Source organism: Onthophagus taurus, chromosome 6 (assembly GCF_036711975.1).
Source record: "Onthophagus taurus isolate NC chromosome 6, IU_Otau_3.0, whole genome shotgun sequence".
NCBI classification, from domain to species: domain Eukaryota; kingdom Metazoa; phylum Arthropoda; class Insecta; order Coleoptera; family Scarabaeidae; genus Onthophagus; species Onthophagus taurus.
In genome coordinates this window covers 9,227,412-9,246,147 of record NC_091971.1, presented here as the reverse complement: position 1 = coordinate 9,246,147, position 18,736 = coordinate 9,227,412, and the positions used below count along the sequence as shown (strand labels likewise).

The 18,736-nt window shown below is 34.2% G+C and overlaps 1 protein-coding gene across 2 annotated transcripts in view; it reads left to right on the top strand.

The window, feature by feature from the left end:
• Positions 1-18,736, top strand: part of LOC111427891 (uncharacterized) — a 128,203-nt gene that overhangs the window by 60,069 nt on the left and 49,398 nt on the right. For both annotated transcript variants that reach the window (XM_023063249.2, XM_071196352.1), the window contains exon 4: positions 2,234-2,369. In XM_023063249.2, the coding sequence (XP_022919017.1) occupies positions 2,234-2,369 (136 nt within the window). The remainder of the gene's footprint in view (positions 1-2,233; positions 2,370-18,736) is intronic.

Below are 18,736 nucleotides of genomic sequence, written 5' to 3'. Positions count from 1 at the left end.
TCACGCTATAATTGACATTACAAAAGAAAACTTCACGCTATAATTGCCATTACTAATTGCCAAAGAAAACTTCATGGTATAATTAATGTTTGTAAACAAAACTAACCTTACCTCACATTCCTTCACGCTATAATTGACATTACAAAAGAAAACTTCACGCTATAATTACCATTACAAATTGCCAAAGAATACTTCATGGTATAATTAATGTTTGTAAACAGAACTAACCTTACCGAACATTCCTTTACGCTATAATTGACATTACAAAAGAAAACTTCACGCTATAATTGCCATTACTAATTGCCAAAGAATACTTCATGGTATAATTAATGTTTGTAAACAAAACTAACCTTACCTAACATTCAGCGTCTGAAGACACAGGGCTAAACCCGAAACTTAAAAATATACAACTTAGCGCTGAATAACAATTAAAACTAGAATTAACACTTGCACTAGAACTATCATATATATACTATCTCCTATATCGCTGACTCCCTATCTAAGCAATGAGTGGCGAGCGTTTCCGTCAAAAGCAGACGGAATGATATATGTTTTGTCTTTGTCGTGCCCCCATGTCGCGAAGGCGCTTGCGCGAATCGTAAATTTTAAAGAGTTTGAAGTGTTTCGCGCGTATTTTATGCAGCTTTGAAATGCAATTATTGTAGATAGTTGACTTTAATTATAAATTATCGTAGATGCATCAAATAAATTAGAATATATGTACTTTTGTGTGAAATTGACGTTGAATATTGCTTTAAATATCAACTTTATGTATGTAGGTTGTTCATTAAACATTATATTCTTTACTTTTAACAAATTTTCTTCACTTTCTTAACAAATAATAATTACATTTTAAATTGCTTAGTCCTAAAATATGTTAATAATTATGTTTTATACACATGAAACCTATAATATACATAACTAAATATTTAGATTTTAGGTTATGTTAATGTCAAACATTTATTTGGTGTTTTATAAACATCAAGGTCATCAGCTGCTATTAATTTTTAATTCACCGTCCAATAAGATAAAAGCGTACTCACCACGTGTTCACGCATGTCTCTTGTGTAGACGGGGGCACGACAGAGACAAATATATATATATCTGCACTCTAGTGTTTACACTCTTTTGCTGCCTTAGTCAGCGATATAGGAGATAGTATATATATGAGAACTATACTCTGTTTTTAAACCAGGAGGAGTAAACGCGAAAGTCAGATTTACACTGGGAAAAATCACTAGATATTTTGGCGGTAAATTTAAATTAATAATTATTATTTATTTATTTACTTATTATTGTATTTATTTTCGTTTGTTATCGTCAACACTATACATACAAATTAACATTGAAGTTATGAGTGTATTTATTTCAAAATATAATAAAAAAGGGTTTAAGAACACAAAATATACAATAATGACACGAAACTGTCGAATTATCAATTACCTAACCTTCAAATTCAAAATCAAAATTCAAAATTGCCTGTGTGTGAACCTTCCTCGCATTCAACCAATCACGTGCAAGGTCAATCTGGTGACAAATTTAAAATACTCCTCCTGGTTTAAAAACAGAGTATAGTAATAGTGCTAGATAGCACTAATTAACACTAGATAGCGTTATGTTGTATATTTTTATTAAACTAAATCTAGAGCTAACACTAGATCTAGAACTAGATACATTCGGGTTTAGCCGTCTTTAGAGACGTGCGGTTAAACCCGAATGATTCTAGTTCTAAGTCTAGTGTTAGTTCTAGTGACAATGCTAGGTAGGCCTAATTAACACTAAATAGCGCTATGTTGTATATTTTTATTGAACTAACACTAGACCTAGAACTAGAGTCATTCGGGTTTAGCCGTCTTTAGAGACGTGCGGCTAAACCCGAATGATTCTAGTTGTAGGTCTAGTATTAGTTCTAGTGACAGTGCTAGGTAGCACTAATAAGCACTAGATAGCGCTATGATGTATATTTTTATTGAACATTTAGTTTAGCTGTACGTCTCTTAAGACGGCTAAACCCGAACGTTTCTAGTTCTAGATCAAGTGTTAGTTCTAATGCTAGTGTTAGTTCTAGTTTTAGTAGTTATTCAGTGTTAAATTATTCATATAACGTACTTTTGGCTATAACGAACACCGCCTTCCCCATATTAATCTGTTACATCAAGATTTTATTGTAGTAGTAATTAATCTATATAGACACAAAAAAAGTTATATACTTTGTTATTTTTATTGTTTTCAGGAAGAACGTTTCCCGCCAGCTCCAGACGTTACGCGTCGATTAGGGGCTTCAACACCAATCACTACCAAACCGGAGGCGGGAACTCCACCTTATTACAGGTCGGCTTCCGCTGCAAGTTCAAGCTCGACGTCTTCCAGTGAGTTGTTTTTTTCCTCACCTTTATTATTAGCCTCTTTTATTTTGATTTATGCCTCACATCGAAGTTCATCACGAAAATCCGACGCAATCAGGTGGAAGCGTCGCGAGTCTTCCTCCCCCTATCCGCTCCCTTTATTTACGGGATTTCGAGCCCGTCAGTTCGCCTCGTACCTAATAAATTCCGCTTATTTCCGAAGAGCGTCATCCGTCATTTCCGTCGAGATTCGCCCTATTAGTCACTGTCGACTAAAACTACATTATGTCCCAATTAATGTTTATTTATGCGAGAGAATTCCGATTGGAAGAGATTCACTTGGTTTAATGTACGATTGTCATTTATCTCAATATTTCGAAGAGAAATTTATAATCGTAATGTTTTGTTTGTAAAATGACATAATGAAGGATTTCAAGTTTAAAATGAAAGTAATGACCCCAAGCAAAAGTTTCTTGTAATATCCTACAAATGCTAATACAACCAAGAAAATTTTTCATTCCCTTAAACTTTTTTTTCATGGAGATCGAAGAGTCCCTTCTTAAATTAGGGTAGGGTGCACAAAATGATGGCCATAAATTCAGTAATTCCGCATAATACAGCTTGTATTTTTCCCCGTCAGCGGTGAAAAGTAAAACCTTAAGATCACCAGTACGCACTGGGTAAGGTCTAATTAAAAACCGGGCGGCCGTTTTGTTGGGTAACTTTCCCCTCCGACCTTAATTAAAAAATATAAATTTCATTATCGGCGCACGTTCGACTTTTGCCACTGTTCCGAGCCGGATGTTGAATTGGGAGTATTTCCGGTTGTAGAATTTTTTAATAAAACCTCCCTTGGGATTGGTCGTTTCGCAAAGGCCTATTGTTGTACCAATTGTCGTTGCAACGCTTTGTGTAACATGTGTGCGCCATTTATTCCCGTAATAACAGTTATTCGAATGTCCCCTCGATGTTCCTATTGTCGTCGATTCGAAAGCATTACAAGAGAAAAATGGGAAAAAACATTTTCTTAATTTATATTAGTCGTATTACATTAATTAAATTATAATTAATCAAGTAAAACTGTTTCGACAAAAGTTTAATTAAATATTTGTCAATAATAGTGATATGTTTCGTTATAATTTTGGAAAGGTTAATTTCTATTTAATTAACCCCTAATCCAATGTATTTGATTAACAAAATATAATTTGTTAATTGCACGCTTCATAATTACAATTTTCACACCCAACTGAAATTATGTATAAAGCCCAGCGTGTATATTTGTTTTTGTTTATTAACATGAATTGATTTTTAATGTAATAAAATTATTTACAAATGTTGGAATAAAAATGAAGAAAATTAAAATAAGAAATGCAGAATTAAATATATAAACTGATCACATCGAATAAAACATTCAATATGTTTTTAAACTTATTGCTCACAGTTTTTGATGTTTTCGGTTTTTATGAAAACTGATAAAACTTTAAAAAATCCCTTACCAAAGATAGAAAAAATTGAGATTTAGTGTAAACATAAATATATGTTATGCTAATGCATGATTAATCCTTTGTAAAAGAATCTAGAGTGGGTTGAAATAGTTAATCGTTGGTGTGAGGATAACTTTCTGTCAAATTAAGTAACTAATCTAACTTTTTCCAAAAGAAATAAAAAAGAGGCAATAGAGAACTTAAAAAAGATTGAAAAATGTGTCTAGCAGGTATTAAAACTCAACAAAAATCTGCTATATCAAAGATTATATCACATACTAAGGAAAAAGAAAACAATTTCAAAGTGGTATAACAACAATGATCAAATAAGATAAATAGCGGTAGAAAAAGCTATCAAAAGATGAGTTATCGGTCAGATCGCATTTTATAAGTCAATCATAATTACATCGGAGGCAGAATTTGCTAGAAATAAAAGTTAATTAGCCTTATCAATTATCAGAAGACAGGGAGTACAAAAGAGATTGAAGAACTTATAGAATGTAAGGAACGTAGAGAGATTGAAATCAACCAGACATTTAAAACAAAAAATAAGATGGAGAAAATGTGAATTATATTAAGAAAGGTAAAGAGAGATTTCTAGATACTTCAGATCAATTTGATTGGTATTTTGAGGGACGTGTGGTAAATCACTAGTAGTTGAAGAACAAATATGTAGTGTCTCACTAAACTAGGTTAAAGACTATGCCTAGATAATCCGCTGATAGTGATGATTCAAAAAACAAATCCTCCATGACTTTGTATATTAACCCACCCGACAAAATCACATTACTGACTTCACACAAGGCTCGATCTTCAGCTTATGTTTTGTTTTTCTAAATAAAAGTTCCAGTAGCTTCCTTGCCATATCTGCCAAGCAGGTGGGCTTCAGCGGTGTCTTTCCATCTATTTCCTCTTTCGGCTTTTTCAATCACCACTATGTTCAACATCTTTCTAAGACCACGAAAACTTTATTTCTCAAAAATTTATTATAAACATCATATATATATTATTTGCCAATCTTCAATCAAATTATTCCTGTCTCTGTAACTCTTCCATTTGCGTACAACTATCAGGTATTATTTCTGTCCCATAAATAAGCGTACACCATTTAAACCCAGTACATTTTTTTTAGTACATTTTCCCGCTTAAGGAAAAATTATAGCTATTTATTTGTAACGGTACGTATTTAAAACGGATATTATACGAACAGTAAGGTAATTTGTTAAAATTTATTTTTTGCATAAATATTCACCATATTTAACATTATATTTTAAAGAGGTCTTCCATATTTTATAATCACATAAAACGTTATCGTTTCTGTTTTTTCAAAAATACTCCAATACATGATCGTATTTTGATTATGACGATTTAATAATGCACCATTTTCAATACAAGAACCAACGCGGCAGCATGCAGGGGAAATTGTAAAAGCATTAGCACCACTTTTTTTTATTTCGAGGGTTTTCCGCATTGGCCCTTACCAAACAGAACGAACAAAACTTTTCTCGCGTTAATTTTCACCAGAAACCCACATCGTTTTGTAGCAGAAAACTCTAAAATCCATACATTAAATTAATTTTATATTTTTTTTCTTTGAATAATTTATGTAAAAATAAATTGGGGAAATTTTCTAACTTGAGTCAATTAATTATACCGTCACTGAGGATGACATTTTACAAGAAGATGTATGGGCGAATGCATTTACGAAAATTAGTAATTCTTCGGCGTCGTTTGTTGGATGATAAATAAGGGTTGGAAAACGCAAAATCGAAATTGCGTTGGTGACGACATTTCGCGAGTCACATCTTCGAGAACGTCACAAAAACAATGATGAATAATCCGTTACAAGTGTATACACGGAAGGAAGTACTTAAGGGAAGGTCGATGGAGGGTGCGGGAGAGGGAACAAAAGCTCGCTGCCGCGGATATTAATGGTGGAGGAATGAAAAATGTTCTGAAAACCCGGCTGCGGCTGCCTCCCAAATCGCCATCGGTTGAACCGGCCGCTAAAAGCTATTGTTAATTTGTCTTCAGAAAAATAATTTTATAATTAGCCTCGAATCGTTAACTTCTAATATTTTTAAAATTACTTATCTTTATGGAAAAGAGTTATTTTGTTGCGACTTTCATAAAATGAATTCTTTTTATAATTCAATTAAACACTCTTTTAATTCGTTTCTTTGTCGCAATGAGTTTCCATAAAACGGGTTCTCATGACCAATTTCATACCCGGCTTCATTATCAAAAGACGTAATGAAATCGGGACCCTTGCAATTAACCAGAAGGGCAATTCTCATGTACCATGAAGGAAGAACAACGACGATATTCACCGTGAGTTACGGGTTCCATTTCAGAATAAATACACGAACGGAAGGAGATGAGGCAACAACGAAATTCGTCTCGTGGACACCAAAAGAACGAGTTTTAATATTGTTGTCTTAATGGTGGTCGGAATTAAACCGCTTATCAACCGGGAGGAAGGAGTCGGAAACAAACCACGTTATTCTCCATGAAATTTCCGGGTCAGTTAACATTTCTCGGTGACCTAACAGGAAATAGTTCGATATTAATTGTCGATAGAAACCGTACTCGAAAACAAAGTGATGATCAAGTTATGAGTTTTCGTCTAAATAGTTTTGGCAGTTTCCTGGTTTACAGGTAACATAGTTTTAGAAATCATCCGATATCACCACATTCAATTTGTAATTGACTCCAAAGAATTTATTTTTAATAGACTTCACAAAGTATTTTGAAACGAATGAGAACGTGTTAATACACGGCGAATTTTTCAATTTTATTCAGACACTTTAAGTTGAAACCCTCTTTTTTGTAGAAAATCTGGACGTCAATACAATTTTTCTCCTCCAGGCAATTTTCTGGGGATCCGGGTTTGTCGCCCAGGTATGAAAGCTGTAAAGGTTTTCACAAAGTTCCACACTCTCATTGTATATCAAAAAAAAAAGAAATAAACGGTTTTATTTCCAAATTTCCACCATGTTATACAAAGTAATCCAAACATTGATAGCATAATTGAAATTACGTGTAGTTACTTTATTTTAAGCTGAAAATTAAGTTATAGAGAATGCACCTTTGTGTCGGCTTCGAGTTTCCGAGAAACCACGTTTCTAGATTTCGTTATCACGCATATGCAGGAAGGATTGTATAACGTAGATTGACTATTCTAAAAATAGACTTTTTGTTAGCACGGAACAAAAAAGAAATATTGGTATTGAACTTTATTGAATTATCAAATGCATTCTGCATGTCCACAAAAAACTGCTGAATGAAAATAACGAAATACCTGAATATGAAGTAAGATATTGGACTAAGATATTCTTTGGAGTTATCAAAGAACTAGACATAAATGTTTTAATTTCATGGGAAAACATGGTTGACTTCTTATTGATCGACCAAACATGGTTACAAAAATAAAATAAACCCACACAACTTCTATCACCATCACTTGGCGCAAACTGGTCATCTGTAAAGATATACCTAGTCATAGGATAAATTCTAGAGAAATACTACAAGAAAATCCAACGAAGGGACTAAGAAATAATGTCCAAAGAAAAAGTCCTTACGAAATCTCACGGCAACCCCTTCTTCCGTCACAAAGAAAAGTCCACAGACTAAAATGTGTGAACATTACACTCGTTTATTATATAAAAAAAACCTTACCAACAGTTGTAATGGAGGAAGCATGAAGGGTTCGATCAACGATCGAATAATTAATCAACCTTATTATATCCGTAAATCAACGAACCACGAGCTGAAGTTATACTAAATTTTCGCTCAACTCACAATGTGGCCAAATTAAGGCGTCTGTATCAACCACGTCTATACATCAACAGGTGCAATGACAGAAGAGACTGAAATTGGAATTAACACCTGAAATAAATGCATTGACGCACGCGTACGAGCCGAACCACCACCAATAAAAGATCTCTACCATCAAAAAAAAACTCAACATTGAATAACAGATGTCGTGATCAACTCTAGCAAGATTAAAAAAAAACAAAAATAATAACTTTATACTTAATTACAGGTTGAACTTGTAACAAGCTAAAGAAGCAACTTCTGCAATTTCCACAGTATAGCCGCTTTCCCAGAAAATGTTACGTCTAAGGTTGCAACACTGTTTAGTAATAGAAGTAATGTTTCTGTTTGCTCTGGTAAAATCACATGCTTGCAAATTTTTACTGTGTAATCCTTATTGCAGTTGACATTTTTGTGGAAATATTTCAGCCACTCAAAAAAATAAATTTGAGTTTAGATACCCCAGTCTCTTAAATCGTTGCAGTAGTAGCAGGTTTTAAGATCATGTTAAATTTTTATCATCAGCTATGATTCCTTGTTATGATGGTAATTTCTTTTCAAAATAACTTTTTGAAAACCACATTTTACCATGAGTTTTCCTGAAAATCAAAAACAAGCTTTCTGACTTCTACCCACTAGTTACTTTTTGATATTGTAATATTGGATTTTTTTAAATCTACTTCTTTTATAAAGGAGAGGTTATGCACTGAAAAATTCTGCCATTGGCTATTTTGGACCGGTTTAGATTTGGACCAATTTAACTTGCTATAATTCTTACTTGCGCAGATACTTTAGCAAGCCTTGAACATCGTAGGGGTCTAAATTGGGCAACCTTCCCCTGTAAAAAAGAATCTGTTGTAATCGTATTTTGGCATTTTGTACTCAGCTAATTAATGTTAATTATTTTTTTTATTATAACAAAAATTCTAATTAATTCATTTCAAAATCTTTCCACTAAACATTCTGTCATATTCTTAAGGTACCCTATAAAAACTCTTCAAGTTATTGTCCCTTCTAATTAAGTTATTCGCAGTAGCAAAATGCCGTGAGGTTGTTAAATTTTTATACTAAAACTTCCGAGAAACGTCGTGACGACTGCATCTCACCCGAAGAGTTCGTGAGCTTTAGCACTTTTTTCGAGGTAAATAAAAACGACGTTTTTATAGCACCTCGAATAATAACTTACAGTACCAAGAAAATTATAGTTTAAGTTAAACGGACATTAGCATTGAATAAATTTTGAATAAAAACTTTTTAAAAAAGATAGAGGTGACGAATATTTCACGGAATATTTTTCGACGAAATGTCGTTGTAGGTATAATTAGAATAGAACATATTTCGTGCGGATTCTTGGAAATCTCGGTCACGTTGTATTTTGTTATTTCATACCGACCAGAAGAACGAACACGAACGTAGACATTTTTATATTCCGGAAGCGTGACGACGGACAAGAGAATAAAGTATTTTCCGGTGTCACCAGAGTGCAGTGTTTTTGTTTTATTTATGTTTTATTGCGGCCTATTCTGCGGTGTATCGAGATAAAATCGGTGGAGAGCTTGAGATGCCGTGTTTTAAGACGAATCCCGGACCACCCCCCATGAATAATGGATGGAGTTAAAATTTTTTCGTGTCGCAAAATTTCGAGACAAAGTGAAATTAAGGTGCGCGACTGCGGTGAGCTTTTTCGACTACGCGCGCGATAAAACTTTGCACTCTCCCCAGTCAGCCTTCAGTTCAGCTACTTTTTAATATACAACCGCTAAAAGCGCTCTCCAGTCTCTTTTAAAACTGTATTGGAATAGTGATGTAAAGGTAAAATTACCTTCTCAAAAAGAATTTTTAAAAAGTTTTTCATTAATTATTTTATTTTTTAATAATCACGAATGCAGTTAATTTTCTTGTTTATCAACGGTGTGAAGGAAGCGTGATTCCTGAAACCCCATAGCGGTGAAATTTGCACCGGATTACGCGTATTAACCCGATAAACCGAACGAACCAACGCAGTCTCTCGAATGAGCTTCAACCCCGGATCGTTTAATGAATTTCTAAGCAGATAATTGTAGCCCTTCTAATACACGACGGTTTCTCTCAACGAAGGGATACTAAATACGAATTATCTGAGAAATAGAAATTTAGGGCGACCGTGTCGTCGCAACCCAAAATTATTCGTCGTTATTTACCCCATTATTACCTCCACCCTCTTAGGATTCAAACCCAACGGTGTGATCGGGCAATTTATGACCTGACTTATAATTATAACTTTATCAATTTGCATCGGTTTGCAAAAGTGAATTTTCCGCAACGGCATCGATGCGTTAGGACATTCGTTTAATTGGAAAAGTTCCCTTTATCTTTGAGTTTTGAATTAAATTTCAAGTTTCAGAAGGGCGTGAAGAACAGTGGGTTTTATGAAAACTTTTTCGAAAGTAAAATATTACTCCTCACTTTAAATTGTGATCGTTATAAATTAGAATATGTCAAGCATAAAGCCAAAAGCAAATTTAAACTCGTTAATAAATTGTAAATAAATTTACATACATCTCCATTTTGAAATTTCACAACGATTATCGCCTATCTATAAAGTCAGATAACCGGAAACACTAATGGATACAGAACCGTACAAATTTCTACACTTAACTAATTCATAGTCTGCTTCCCTTCGTACCACCCCCATTAGTTATACGAGAACATAACTACCCTTCAATATGCGAGAACGTTCCAATTAAGCCAGCCCTAGCGATACGCTTGACGGTGCCACCCTTTTAGCGTTCCATATCGCACCGATCTACCATCAAAGTTGTAGTCGTGCATCCTCATTACTCGTCCGACTTGCGATGACATCAAAGAGATGAACAGTTTTTATCGCACTTACAAAGGACACTCAAAAGCACATCGAACGATAATCGAAATTTTCAGTGTTTAATGACTAAAAGAGCAAACACGATTTCTTTTTTCAAGTTGAGATAAAAATAATAAAATTTTTTAATGCAGTAAAATCTTGATATAACGAAGAAAATATTTAAGTCACACTATTAATATTATCTATTTAACAACTCGGGTTATTCCTCAAGTTGGTCTATTCCATGTTCATAGATAAACTCGGGGTATTCCCCGCGTTCTCCACATGATGTATAAATCAATGACGGTAGTTCTAGTTTTAATTATTATTTAGTGCTAGAATGTTGTATATTTTTATTAAACGAAAAGTAGAACTAACACTAGACCTAGAACTAGTAACATTCGTAAAAAAATACACAACATAGCGCTATCTAGTGCTAATTAGTGCTACCTAGCACCGTCACTAGAACTAACACTAGACCTAGAACTAGAATCATTCTGGTTTAGCCGCAAGTCTTTAAAGACGGCTAAACCCAAATGATTCTAGTTCTAGGTCTACTTTTCGTTCAATAAAAATATTACACATTAATCTTATAATAAGAAATGAGTTAAGTTAAGACTCATTTCTTATTGTAAGACTACGTTAAATGCAAAGGGATATGCCAGAGTTAAAGTACAGCATGGAATTAAATGGATACGTACTATCGGCCAAACCTTATTTACTACATGGCGTAAGGGACAGAAAACAAATCCCCCGCACGGTCGCTTTGCCGAGTACGGCCGAAGAATCGAAGACTGGAGGGGCGTACTCATTTTCTCTCGAACCTTTGCTCTAGCCTTGTCGTCTCTTCAACCCTGAAGTGCCGGGCGCCAGATGCCAGCTTAAAGTCGAGCGCGCCTTGGATTCGAACAAAAATACACAATTTCGTTTTTACAATTCAAATAACTGTACCAATGTTATGACGTAGTCGATTTTAAAAATTCATAAAATAGTCAAATATATTCATTAAAATAAAATAATTGAACTTTAATAAGTGAAAAAAATTGTTTCTTAATTTTAAATACGTTTCTGTACTGTATATCTTCGTAAAGTTAAAGAATTTAGTTAAAATTCGATGTAAAAATCGTCTCTTAATTTCCATTAGTAATATTTTTTTTCTAATCTCATTTAAAATGGCATTTTAACCGTTTAATATTATAGAAAGTCTCAATAATTTCAAGCCATTTACGACCATTAATGCGTTTACGCACCGTTTCTTCACATTTTTTTGCGTATTTTTGACATAAGGCTTTTGCGAATTTTTTTTTCTTGAGTTGATATATTTTTTTTGTAATAAGTCTTAAAATTTTACAATAATTTCTCACCTTCATCGTAAATGGGTAAACAATAAACTTTTTATTTTTTGTATACTTTAGTAATGTTAAAAAATTTATTACCTTATTCACATAAAGTAATATAAAATTTCTGTTGAAACTACCTGTAAACTGAATTTTATAGATTGTTATTTATGCGCACGATAATATTCCATATTATAATGAAAAACCATTTGATTTTGAGTATATAATTCATTTATTTTCAAAGAAAATTTTATTAATAATAAAATATTTTATTATTTATTTTTTGCGCAGAGGAGGGGAAAATGCCTTACGCACCCCGACCTACTGATGGCGCCTATAGTTCGTGGGTCGGAAAAATCGTATTTCGGCCGGGAGTGTGGGACTACAATTAATTAGCACCTGCTACCCACTAAAAACCCCCCTTCTCTTCTCCCGGACCACCCGGATTTCTGCGGAAGTCGTTATATCCAGGATTCAATTGCAAGAAAAAAAATATTGATAGTTAATATTAATTTTATTAAGGTTGTCTCAACTTACCGGCTTTGGAAGGGACTCTTCATCCCGCGCGATGAAGAGTTTTATCTTTTTCGTCTTGAGGACCACAGCCAGGTATGCGCTTATTGTTTCTCACTTGGTTCAGTAGGTATAAAAATTATACCTACTTAATAATGAATAAAATTTGTTATGTCAAAATTTAATAATGGGTGTATAACCCGTTATTATTTTGACATTCTTCTAATCGGGATGTCATTGAGCCAACCAATCGCTGACATAAATCCCCGCTACGAAGACTATCCCATTTCCGCATAACGTATTCTTCTAAAATAGCTCATCGTTCGTCAAATTCCCACCCGCGTACCATATAACCCCACACCTCTTCAATGGGATTTAAATCGGGCGAGCGTGGAGGCCATTTTAATCGTTCTACGTTATTATTGTCTTGAAACCACTCCTCGACTAACCGAGCGGTATGGATGGGGCTGTTGTCTTGTACAAATGTTAGAACCTCCACCTCATCCTCAGGATATACTGCCCTCACACTTGGAATAAAAATTTCTTCCAAAACCCCAACATAATGCCGAGCAGTAAATGTTGGAGGCGAAACTTTAACCAACGCTCCAGGCCCGGCATCGCTGATCCAACCCCATACACCTGATAAACAGTTATTGTGGTAATTGTAGTAATTCGTCAGATATCATCATCATAGAGTAGTTACAAGGTTCTAGAGCTTACCAAGTGAGACTCGTCCACTAGTTGCCATCGTAACGACATTTTCTGCGTCATATCTCGTCCCACTACGACGCCAAACTCGCTGTTTCGAATTTTGGGATGACAAAAACGTCTTTTCATCGGAAAATATGACACCTCGCCAATCCCGGTTTATATTTTCTTCACAAAATCTCAATCCGTGCTGGGCATTCTGGGGTGACAGCTGAATTTTTTCTGCCGGTATTCTAGCCCGCAAACCTATAAAATTATTAAAATTGTTTAGTCATTCTGCTATTTTCTATGTATTACTTTAAAATACCATTCTCGTTTAAACGGTTTCGAATGGTTTGAAGGGAGCAGTCGACTATTAATTCCTGCCGGATAGCTCTTGATGGGCAAGTTGGGTGCATACGAGCATAACTGACAATTCGCTCAACTTCATCGGCAGTTGTTTTTCTTGGCACTACTCGTGTGCTCTTTAAACCCCTCTCGCCATTCAAAGCGCCTCGCCTTATCCATTTGTTTACTGTCCATCTCTACCAACAAAGCGAAAAATAGAACCACAAAGAATTTCATGTTTTCAAAAATAATTCAAGTAATCCTTTTGATTAATGTATTCCATTATTCTTGGCAAATCAAAATGATTATTATAGAGCTCCTTAAAATACATCCAAGTTTCATTTAAAATCGGGCAAATTTTACTGCAAATTCACACAGATTTTATTGCCTTCTAAAAACAAAATTGATGGGCAGATCAAAAGCACAAAATTATTTTATTAAAAGTTAAACTATTGTGTATTTACATTGTCAAAATAATTGTAATTGGTAGATGATAAAATCGGAATTAAGCTTACTGTATAATCATATTATTCAAAATTATTCAATCTTACCGACAAATTCACTTGGTTGCAAATTTGATGAATGGGTATTCCGGCCTCGGCCAGAGCACATATTCGCAGTCTTTGCGCAAAACTACTTTCCGGTTGACCTAATACCTTCATCGTGAATACTTAACACTAAATTATCACTACCTTAATACTCTAATGTAACACTATCAAAAGCAAAAAAAAACAAGAAACCGCTACGAAAAATAACAATAAATTAATACTATCTTAATATAAAAATAACGCAGTCGTAAGACTATCAAAATCAAATATAAAGAAGAAAACGCTCAGCAAAAAATAGCAAAACACTATCAACAACCGCTCACGATCGCCAAAAGCAAAGTGATGTCCAAACGAAACTTAAAAGAATAAATACCATCAAAAAATTAAAATTCTAGGTAATTGCGTTATCTCATTTTTTTATGACCATCGCAAACCCTTTGTAAAATCTTACCGCGCGACATTTAAAGAGACGGGGATGTTTCCCAGAATTGGATGGTAACAGCTGACAAACTCTAAACGAAAATGAAAAAATATTTATTTTCATTTCATTGTTGTATTTTATTATGAATGATTTAATTAAGGAATTCCGTAAAATTTTGACAGATAATAATTTTCAATCAAAAGGAAACGTTACAATAATAATTACAATAAACTATTTTTAATATATTTTTAATACTTTCTTTTTAAATATTTATTATAATAATAAATAACATAAATAATAATAAATATATATATAATAAAATGTTTTATTATTAATAAAATTTTCTTTGTAAATAAATGAATTATATACTCAAAATCAAATGGTTTTTCATTATAATATGGAATATTATCATGCTCATAAATAACAATCTATAAAATTCAGTTTACAGGTAGTTTCAACAGAAATTTTATATTACCTTTTGTGAATAAGGTAATAAATTTTTTAACATTACTAAAGTGTACAAAAAATAAAAAGTTTATTGTTTACCCATTTACGATGAAGGTGAGAAATTATTGTAAAATTTTAAGACTTATTACAAAAAAAATATATCAACTCAAGAAAAAAAAATTCGCAAAAGCCTTATGTCAAAAATACGCAAAAAAATGTGAAGAAACGGTGCGTAAACGCATTAATGGTCGTAAATGGCTTGAAATTATTGAGACTTTCTATAATATTAAACGGTTAAAATGCTATTTTAAATGAGATTAGAAAAAAAATATTACTAATGGAAATTAAGAGACGATTTTTACATCGAATTTTAACTAAATTCTTTAACTTTACGAAGATATACAGTACAGAAACGTATTTAAAATTAAGAAACAATTTTTTTCACTTATTAAAGTTCAATTATTTTATTTTAATGAATATATTTGACTATTTTATGAATTTTTAAAATCGACTACGTCATAACATTGGTACAGTTATTTGAATTGTAAAAACGAAATTGTGTATTTTTCTTCGAATCCAAGGCGCGCTCGACTTTAAGCTGGCATCGGGCGCCCGGCACTTCAGGTTTGAAGAGACGACAAGGCTAGAGCAAAGGTTCGAGAGAAAATGAGTACGCCCCTCCAGTCTTCGATTCTTCGGCCGTACTCGGCAAAGCGACCGTGCGGGGGATTTGTTTTCTGTCCCTTACGCCATGTAGTAAATAAGGTTTGGCCGATAGTACGTTAAATATCATTTTGAACGATTTGGCTAGCAGTAAAATTAATTAAATCACGTAAAAAAATGAAAAATACCTTTTAAAATTACTACGAAAATACAATACTTTATTTGAAAAAGGTTTAGGGAAAATAAAAAACATTCAAGCTGCTATTACTCTTATAGAAGGAGCAGAACCAGTTTTTTTCAAAGCGAGACCAATACCTTTTGCTTTACAACCTTTGGTAGAAGAAGAATTGGAATCAGTGATACAACAAGGAGTTTTAGAAAAGATTGGTATTTCAAATTGGGCCACTCCAATAGTCCCTGTAATAAAGGCAAACGGTAAAGTACGTATTTGCGGAGATTTCAAAGTTACATTAAATCCTAAAATAATAGTAGACGAACACCCATTACCGACAGTGGACGAGTTATTCTCACAAATGGCAGGAGGAGTTAAATTTACCAAAATAGATATACAAAAAGCATACTTAAATTTGGAAGTAAAAGAGGAATATCGAGAATTACTGACTCTCAATACACATAAAGGACTATACAGAGTAAACCGATTAATGTTTAGAATATCGAGTGTGCCGGCAATATGGCAACTTACAATGGAACAAATATTAAAAGGAATTCCAGGAATCGCTATTTTTCTGGATCATCACTGCTCCAGATACGAAAAATCATTCACGTCTAATTTCACTTGGGACATTTACAGCTATGTCAGCTGTATTTTCAGGTTTATTCAGAGCTTGACGTGGTTCTTTGACTCAAAGCGCTAGATTGATTGTATATTTTTATTGAATTAGCCGCACGTCTCTAAAGACGGCTAAACCCGAATGTTTCTAGTTCTAGGTCTAGTGTTAGTTCTAGTTTAAATTCTAATTGAGCGCTAGATTGATTGCATATTTTTATTGAACTAACACTAAACCTACTACTAGAACTAACACTAGACCTAGAATTGGTTTAGCCGTCTGACGAGACTCTACGGCTAATAATTTTTCATATAACGGAATTTTAGCTAAAATATATCGTTATATCGAGGTTTTACTGTATTTAAATAATTAAAATCACAAAATTTACAATTTTCATTTAACATAAATAATTTAAGTGGTTCCTACAAATTAAGATTGATCAATAAGTAGACGAAGGTCTATTCAACATTGTCGCACAAAAGACGTCGTGCTGTCGTGTTTGTAACATGAACCCACATCGTCTATTGTAGGAGTGATTAAAGGAAATGAAACGGGATTGAAGGTTCAACAATAAACCCGTAACCTAGGAAATAAATTGTGGTTCTGCAGTGAAATTAACACCACTTTTTGTTCTATTTTCTTGTTGAGACATGATTACAAAGTAGAAGATATCATCACACTTAAAAACACGTTAGTGTTACATTTTTCTTATCGATTGTAATAAATATCACTTTACCACCTTAACAGGCTCACGAACTTTCAACATTTGTTCTTGGATCGGTGTTGTTTAGACGTAGTGGCATGACGTGGTATCATTTCCGATACTTCCCTCTGTTTCTTCGTTCGTACAGATTAATCCTTGGTTTCGTGCTAGGAAAAGTTTCCAACGTTAACTCACCATCAACGACTTCAAAATCAAACTCGTATTTATTCTCGCATTTGTCGCTGAATTTGTGGATTAGAATTTGATATACGAAACTAAGGTTCATAAATTAATTTATTTGTGTAACTTTAAAAAGTTTTTGTTGTGTACAGTAGGGTTAATTCCAAGTGAAACGGTAACCTCTGGCACCCCAACCACAAACTGAATACAAATTAGTAGGTAACCGCCACCAACGATAAATCTTAACCTATCTAAGGGGCGTACGAGATCGATACTGAAACGACCCTACCGGTAACCTACATATAAAATAATTATCATTTTGGTTCGACGCCAGCTGCCGCTTTAGCTCCCAATTTGTGAAATTTATACGGCACGACCCAGAAAACGGTGGCGGATGCCGCTGGTTTTCAGAGGTGGAGAGAACGGGGTTGGCAGAAACTAGACAAACGTTAACGGAAACTCTAATTGGCATTAATTCTTTATTACAGCACCCACGGGATTTTAATGAACGCGATTATGAGCCCGAAGGGCCGATGCTAATTTAGAGTAGAAGTGACACATATAGCACCCCTTTAAGAAATTTATACAGAATTTACCGGTTGTGTTGTTCAACATATAAATGAGGTTCAGATATAAAATCCCGATTAACACATCCAAATTTCTATCATAATTTTGCAATATAATATTAAAATTAACCATTGTTATTACTATTTCATTGAAATTAGATGTAGATCAAAGGTTATCCCCATGTCATAGAAGATTAGGTATCTTGACATTACCTCCTCGAGGGACAACATGATTCTCAACACATACACCACGAAGGCGGTTATCGCGTCAACCAGTATGGCATACTCGATACATCAAGTGCCGACCAATCAATCTACCTAAATCGAGAGATAAGTGCTTACACACACTTCCATACTATGTTATACCTAGATGTATGTATGTAACGTTGGTGCAATTATTACCTTAAGGCAACGCCTTTTGAGGTAACAAACGCGTTTGCCATTAATCACGACAAGCTGCCTACGCTGTCTACGCTCCCTACTTGTATGGTATAGGGTGTAACCGATGTTGCTAAGCGTAAAGCATGACGACGGTGGCTAAATACGCGGTTAATTTTGCATACCTGTCATCAAATGTCGGTGACCGCAATCCGACAGCACCAATTATGCCCGTACAAATAATCGAAGCTGGCTGCGCACACTGTTAACAATATTCCTTGCTGCGACAGCAGCAGTCCCGGACAATTGCTGTGACGAGGACCTATTGAACGGTGGCAGGTCCCGTTTCCAACACCCAACTCGAAAGTGAATTACCGCAATGAAATGATCTCGGTGGCAGTGAAAAAGCCATTTTCGACACTGTTGCCTGGATCGAGGTAATTTTCGTAACGTTCTACTCCGCATTATTGGCGGTGTAATAGAGTCCTAAATAAAAAGTTTACATCGCGATTTTTTAGGGATTTTCTCGAAAAGATATACTACAATTGGATATCGTAAATTTTCTTGATCGACGAATTTACGATAATGGGTCAATTACCAAGAAACGTGAACCCATCGCATTGAACTCTTACAGTTACTTCGATTTTACGAGATTAAGAGAACGGTGTCTTAA